The sequence below is a fragment of the Etheostoma spectabile genome, chromosome 14 (genome assembly GCF_008692095.1).
Source record: "Etheostoma spectabile isolate EspeVRDwgs_2016 chromosome 14, UIUC_Espe_1.0, whole genome shotgun sequence".
In the NCBI taxonomy this organism is placed as follows: Eukaryota; Metazoa; Chordata; class Actinopteri; order Perciformes; family Percidae; genus Etheostoma; species Etheostoma spectabile.
In genome coordinates, this window is record NC_045746.1 from 21203617 (window position 1) to 21211324 (window position 7708).

Genomic DNA, 7708 nt, shown 5'->3' on the forward strand with positions numbered 1-7708 from the left:
ACTGTAAAACTAAAGTTAATAAGTTAGTGTTACATCAAAAAAAGTGACAAACTTGAAAAAAGTGTTGAAAAAAGGGACAAAAACGTAAGAAAAAGTTAAAAACATTAAAAAGCATAGTGTTGATTTTCAATTTTGGCGGGAAGACAACACAAGGGTTATTATGAATAAAGAGATCCTATTGGGTTCAGATTTTACGATATTTCGATAACCTTTCACTGGGCAGCTTTGCTTTTATATTTTATTATGACTGGAGGTCCTGCTAGAGCATTTAACAGCCCTTTGGGTTTACAGCCCCATGAATACACAAAAAGAAGAAAAAAGAAAATACAGATGGTGAGGAGCCTGGCCTACTTCCTCCAGGTTTTTGCCCAGTTATACCTCATCTGAAGATGCACGGGGAGAGAGAGAGAGAGAGAGAGAGAAGGGTAGAACGTATTCTGAGAGCGGTGATAATAGGCTGGTCTCCGCTGCTGCCACAGCTGATAGAGTTGGCTGGATGCTTGAGTTGGTATAGATTGAGCCACTCTCACCTAAACTGCAGCAAAGCTCTCATCAGTCGTGTGTGTCATGGCTTCTGAGCCTGTCCATTCACTTCCATCCTTATTTATAGACAGCTGATGGCAGCCTGAGTCAGATGGGAACTGGAAGGGATGCAGTGGACAGCACCAGCAAACACAGAAACAGAAAGATTATTAAATTGTTAAAGTGCCAGGATTTTTCTTTTTGGAAAGTTTTTGAGGAGAAAATCTTGCATATCCAACACACGAATCATGCATACTGCTTTGCTGCAACATCACCATTTATTAAGGAAAGTACACGTATTGGTCCCTTTTTGGAAAGATGTTTTTAAATGTGACAGGAACGGAAGACCAAAACCTAGTATCCACAGAAATCATTTCCTCTTCAAAGCTGTTGTGTCTAGTTTCTGCCGCCGCCATGAAGAATTCTGAGTAATGACAACACCGTCCACATGATACAAGCCTTTCGTGACCGCGCACCTCCTCCCATGCAGTTGCTAGTAGCCAAGGGGGACACAGAGGATTAATAAAACATGATGACAGAGAGTTGTGTGGAGCTGATAGTCTTAATTAGCTCATTTGGCAACGGCTTGAATGTAATGGACGTTCAATAAAGGTCCCATTGCATGAAAATTTCACTTTATGAGGTTATTTAACATTAATATGAAAAATGAAAATGTGCTTTCATGATCTTGATGTTGCAGTCTATAATACATTCCCAAGTGATCCGCAGCCGAAGATCATAATGTATACTTTATTAAGGGGAAATTACAATGTTTTTCACTCTGCACTCAGTACCTTGGCAGTGCCCTGCCACCAATCCTCCACCATACAACCCAATTCCCTACTGATTGAGCTACTGCCCCCCCCATCATTTGTTTTGTTTGCTAAAAACCATGCATTGGCGAGCAGTGTTGGGAGTTACAAGTATCGAAAGTAACGCATTTATAGTATTCCTTCTTTGCTGTAACGCAGTAATAAAACGCATTACTAATAAAATGTTGGTACCATTATACCCATTTAGAGGCGTTTTTTTTTGTGTAAGAACCAACACCACGAAGACATTTTGGCACAGAAAAAAAAAGTCTGCGACTGTTATTTCCTGTTGTTGGATTGAAATGGCTGCAGAGACAGATATATCTGGACATGGACATTATTTGTAGTAGTTGTCTACGCTGCGTTGCTCCTGTACCACGCAAGTAGACTGAACAATCGGGCAACGAGTGGATCACAGAGCTGGCCTTAACCCTTGTATGGTATTCGGGTCAACTTGACCCATTTCAAACTTTTAGAAGAAGAAAATTGGTACAAGTTACATTTTTGTAGCTGAAAATCAACAGTCTTGCCTTATTTTCTGTGATAAACATGTATTACTAACTCAATTCAGAAAATTATTCTGGATAAGACCACTTATGTTTTTTCAATAGTGGATTTTTAACATGAATTATGACCTTATGACAAAAACGAATCCCTCTTCCATTTTTAATTGTGTTCTAGTAGAGACTGATTGCATTCCCTAAACATAGTGTATACTGTATGTTATCTCAATTGTTTGAAATAGCTATAAAGACAATATTTGTTGATAGATTATGAAGTAAAATTTTATTGTTTTATTGTTGTATTGTTTTTAAAACCCCAAATATGTTACGGGTCAATTTGACCCGAGGGACATGAGAGGGTCCCGAAAGGGAAGACAACACAAGGGTCAAGTACTGCTGGGGGAAGATTAGGGAATGAGCTTCACCTGGCGCAGCCACGCCCACAACTCACAGACACCCCCCCCAATTTCCACCGGTTGCAGAACATCTGCGTGTCGGCTCCTCTGCGCGTCGGCTCCATGTCAACACCCACCAGGTCCGGATTTGTTGCAGAGCGGCTGCGGCCACGACAGACAGCTGAAGTCACGAGGACCCACGAGATCTCTCGAATTCACGTAGAGTAGAACCACAAAAACAACAGTTTGTTTCCACCCAGAGGAGTAGAGGGGGAACAACTCTGTGCTGTGTTTTCAAGGTGTAGCGCAGGGAGATATTTTATTTGGAAAATCAACCGGATGTTTAATTTTGTTTCTGCCGTGTGCTGAGTTGCTGATGAATTGCTCTCCAGAATCTGGCAAAAATAGAAACAGAAGCTCTGCGTATCTGCTCCGGATGGTGGCGGATCACCGGAGTCAGGACGGAGATGGGACGGAGATGGGACGGAGATGGGTTGGAGATGGGACGGAGATGGGACGGAGATGGGACGGAGATGGGACCGAGTTGTGACGGAGATGGGATGGAGATGGGACGGAGTTGGGACAGAGTTGGGACAGAGTTGGGATGGAGATGGGACGGAGTTGGGACGGAGTTGGGACAGAGATGGGACAGAGATGGGACAGAGTTGGGACGGAGATGGGTTGGAGTTGGGACGGAGATGGGACGGAGTTGGGACGGAAATGGGACGGTGTTGGGACGGTGTTGGGACGGAGTTGGGACAGAGTTGGGACAGAGATGGGACAGAGATGGGACAGAGATGGGACGGAGATGGGACGGAGTTGGGACGGAGTTGGAATGCAACTGTTCTGCAGTCAATGGAAATACACCCATTGACTTTAATGGAAACCTAATGACTCCACCGCCGTTCTGGAGGAGATCCGCAGACGTTCAGCAATCGGTGGAAACTAGGAGGCAGAGAGGAGGGAGAAACATGAGGGATCCCAAACAGGGAAACAAACAGGGAGAGGGAGGGGCTGCCATGATGGCATCATGACAGACTCGGGTTTGGGACCAAAAGTCAAGCTAAAAAAATGCCTTTTTTTTCTGAAGGGAATTCCAGCATATTGTGAAAAAATCTGATAATGTGAAGGCCATATTAGAGATGGTTGTCTATAGTAGCCACTTCAAAAATGTTAAAGCTGATCCAGTGAGTCCACGTCAGCCACAATTGTCCATCATTGTTACACACACACCATGAAATACAATGGATCTTTTTCACAGCAGACATTTTGACTTGTATAGTAGGAAAAGCACAGCTGAAACTGATAACCTTAAAGATGGCTCAATTCCAAGAAGTGTCCCAGTAAGCTACTTCAGTGAGTCAGCATGCACAATACCAGGGTCTGTGCTAAGTCAATGCCATCAATGATGCTTTTCCTACTTTGACATGTCAACATGAAAAAGATCCATTGCTCTTCGATTAGGCTAAAATGTTCAGTGACAGTGCAATTTTTTTAAATTGGGTTTAAAGGTCTAAAGTATTTTACTTGGCAATATATTTCCTTTACAGAGAAATAACAGAGATCCATACCAAGTTCTTAAAGTAACACTTAAAGTAGCCTTCCGAATGTTAAGTGGTAATCTACCAAAAGGTATACCAAGTTGCAGGACTTCCACCCATCTTTACGACATGATCATTTTTTACGTGTTAAAATGGGCGTAATAAAAGCTAAACAATGAATAATGTTTTGAAATTGCCAAATTCTGTTGAAAAAGCCTAAATCATAATAAAATAGAGGAATGGACCTAAGAAAATGAAACTATGTGAGTAAGGGTTCAAAGAAAATGTTAAAATCTCTTTGAGTTTCTAAACCTCCCAAAATGGAAGTCATGAGACCTGTCTCGAATGTCTCCAACGTCCTCAGTAGTAGTCCTTAGAAACGGCTAAGCTCATGCTTTGGATGTCTTTTCATTTTTGTTTGGTTTTTTTAATTGAATTTGAATGTTGTCTTCCAGGGAAAGAAAGGTGAAAGTGGATTGCCTGGAGTGGATGGGCTTCCCGGACCCCCGGTGAGAACATTTTCACAAAACGCACCATATACAACACACACATATTTGTAATTCACATGTTTAAAATGACCTCGTAATTATATCAGTTGCTCAGTATGTGAGTTGCTGCTCTCTCAGGGGTGTCTCCGCTGGAGGGGAAATAAACAGGCTAGATTAAAAACCAGCATGTTACGTCATTTCATTTCCCAAACTGCTCCCTGAAGCAAAATAGAAACACACCTGTCTTCAAGTGGTGTTCAAGGTTGAGCGAGCTATCTAAACAGTGCTGTAATAACCCCCTCTATTGGCCGCTCGCCCGTACCAATGCACACTGTCTCTACAAAGTACATGATGAATACAACGCTCGGGGCAAATCTGAATATGTGTATTGAACGTAATTGTCAAGAAAACAAGGCAAGTATTAATGTGGCCACATGACATTTTTTTTGTGGTGATCTAAATAATGTCTACAGATGCTTTACAAAGTCTTTATTAACCATTAACAAGGTAGTACAATCAGCAGATGCAACTTTATTGTAGCCATTCAAATCATGTTCATTGACAATTTCTTAATCATAATTTACATATACTGTATAAAATATATCAACTGTTATGATATGAGAAACAATGATCTGTTAAAATACCATTAATTATAACATAGCTAATCGTTAGCAAACATTACTGGTTATCATTTTGTTGTTAGTTAGTAAAATAACTATTTACTTAAATTGAACAAACTATCAATTCACCATTTATTAGCGATGGTTAGGATAAAGTGTTACACAAACATATTGCTTTTTTTAGCCAAAAATATAGATACCTTCAAAAAAGCCCACGTTATAAGTGTATATTCATGAAATGGTGATCTTAAGTAGGGCTGGGCAAAAGGGAAAAATGTAATATCATGATATTCTTGAATATCGACATTAGAAAATATACATACAATGTCGATATTGAGATGATATTATGGTGTTGACAATTGGTGCTTTCACAAAATATCTTTTACAATGAGATTTGTAATAAATAGTCATCAAACTATTTCATGTATGTGCTTGTAATTATCAATTTAGACGACGTAATTGCATAACACGACATCTCAAAATATGATTTGATCACGATACGATTCCATTGAAAGACGGTAAATTATCATATTTAATTGTTGCCCAGCCCTATGATCGGGCGATATACTGTAGCCTACATTTTTACTGATGTTGCGGTGTTTATTTTGCAGGGTCCTCTGGGTCCACCTGGGCCACCAGGTATCCAAGGACACACTGGACCTCCTGTAAGTGACCCGGCGCTGATCAGAACACAGTCATGCATAAATGTGATCCTTAGTTTTGCCAATAAACGCATTAATACTCCGTCTCTCTTCACGAAGGGTCTACCCGGTGAGATTGGATTTTCGGGCAAACACGGAGAGCCTGGGAAGCCTGTGAGTTGGCCTGTCATTCCCAAAATAAAAGCATTTGTTGGCAATGGTACTTCACATCACTCAGCGTCAACGTTTTCCTCGCTGATCTTTGCAGGGTCTTCCCGGTAAAGACGGTCTGGATGGACTTCCTGGAAATGACGGTGCCATGGTCAGTATGACCTTTAGAATCATGTTTCTTTTCTTTTTTTTGCCTTCCGTGCTCACAGTGACCAAACTGTCTGCGACGCTTTAAAGCTGCACCATACAAAACATGTGCGTATATGACCATGTGTGTTGAAAAGAAGTCGCTTAGAGAGACAAAACTCACAGAGAATGATCACCCAAATCTTCTCAGCTATTTTTTTTTTTTAAGATTGTGTTTTTGGGCATTTTAGGCCTTTATTCATATAGGACAGCTGAAGTTGTAAAAGGGAGGAGAGATAGGGGGAAAGACATGCAGAAAAAGGGCTGTAAATCAAGGAGTAAACGTCTATATATGGGCATGCGCTCTACCAGGTGAGCCATCCAAGTGACCTATGGGACTATTTAGTGTCTTTCAGCTCAATGTTTTGGTTTTAGCCAGTGTTTGAATGGTGGGAAAGGGGGAAACAAGTAAAAAATCTCAGAATGCTAAAAAACATGATGGAGGGGCAAAAAAATGCCCACAAGATACATTTTATTATATTTACCAGTTTAGGCATTTAATATCCATGTCCGTGTCTAGGATACACTCACACAAACAGTGTTGTTATATATGAATGCACTGATAATAGCCGTAGTATGCTTAATATGTACTCATTCTGGCAGAATGCTGTATGCATTTTAATCTAGGCTCTTTTCACATTACAAAAAAAGCAACTTTATCCACTAATTACTGTTTTTCAAACGTGACCCTAAATTTGGTAAAAGTCCTGAGTTTTTAGACAGTGGAGGCAAAAACTGTACTATTTTGTTTCACTGTCACTGCTCTAATCAGCAATGTGTGCAGCAGTAAAACACACAGAAATCTGAACTGTGTGGGACCAACCAGCAGACGGGCTCCGTCCTCTTACGTACTTCTGCTTAATTTTCATTGTCCTTCAGTACTACGTCTGGGTTTGTGGTGTATTCTTGGGTTTTCTTCGGTCAAATCTTCGGCGGTCCCGCCGGTCTGGGGATTGAAGCAACAAGCTGGTCCCAAGCATGTTTCCTTAACCCCTATGCCACCACTACCTTGTAATAGTACCCAGAAAAACCTAAATATCTCCATATGCATAATATGGTGCTCCAAGGTGTTTTTTTATTTCCCTTTTTCAAATATTGATCTCTGTGTCAACTCAGTTAATAAGGGAGGGTCAATGCCCGACAAGGTGTCCATTGTCAGGTATTAATGGACGAACCAATGCCTGACAATGGACACCTTGAAGGGACTTAACCCGCTCATACCATGGTCACTTGCTAAATAACATATTTTCAAATTAATTAACTTTACAATTGTAATCTAAAGTTTTAACAAACAGTAACTCTGTTTCCCTGGTTACACCTGATGGTTTGACTAATACCTGGAGCAATCATTCCCATCCTATAAGGTTCTTATGCAATGCAAATGTTGTTCACTCCTCCAGGAAATAGGAAGGACCTTAGATACGACTTGCTTCCCTTAGCAACGGGAGATATTTATAGTCCGCTAAGCTACAAACCAGAAAGCTATCGCCATGCTAGCAAGATCCAAAGTCAATAATGTTGTGTACAGTTGGCAATCAGTAAAAATAATTTGACAGAATGTTGAACAACAAGACAAGCTAGCTATCAGCCATGGCCTTGTCCCGAAAACAATTTAAGGACTTTTACGAACAATTTTATCCACTGAAGTAGTGACCTGAACAGTGAACAGGATTTGAGATAACGCAGTCACTCCCCAATGGAAGTCGAGTGCAGATTTGAGTTGCGCATGCGTCACTTTAAGACAAGTACACGAGACGACTACAAATTAGCAATGAGCTAATGTTAGCAATCAAACAACCATAGCTAAAACGTTGTTAAAATGACTGCTA

At 40.7% G+C, this 7708-nt stretch overlaps 1 protein-coding gene across 3 annotated transcripts in view; it reads left to right on the plus strand.

Annotated features, from left to right (window-relative positions):
* The window catches only part of col22a1 (collagen, type XXII, alpha 1), a 99729-nt gene that overhangs the window by 42083 nt on the left and 49938 nt on the right, over window positions 1–7708 (plus strand). For all 3 annotated transcript variants that reach the window (XM_032534839.1, XM_032534840.1, XM_032534841.1), the window contains 4 exons: window positions 4229–4282; window positions 5493–5546; window positions 5643–5696; window positions 5791–5844. In XM_032534839.1, coding sequence (XP_032390730.1) covers window positions 4229–4282; window positions 5493–5546; window positions 5643–5696; window positions 5791–5844 — 216 coding nt within the window. The remainder of the gene's footprint in view (window positions 1–4228; window positions 4283–5492; window positions 5547–5642; window positions 5697–5790; window positions 5845–7708) is intronic.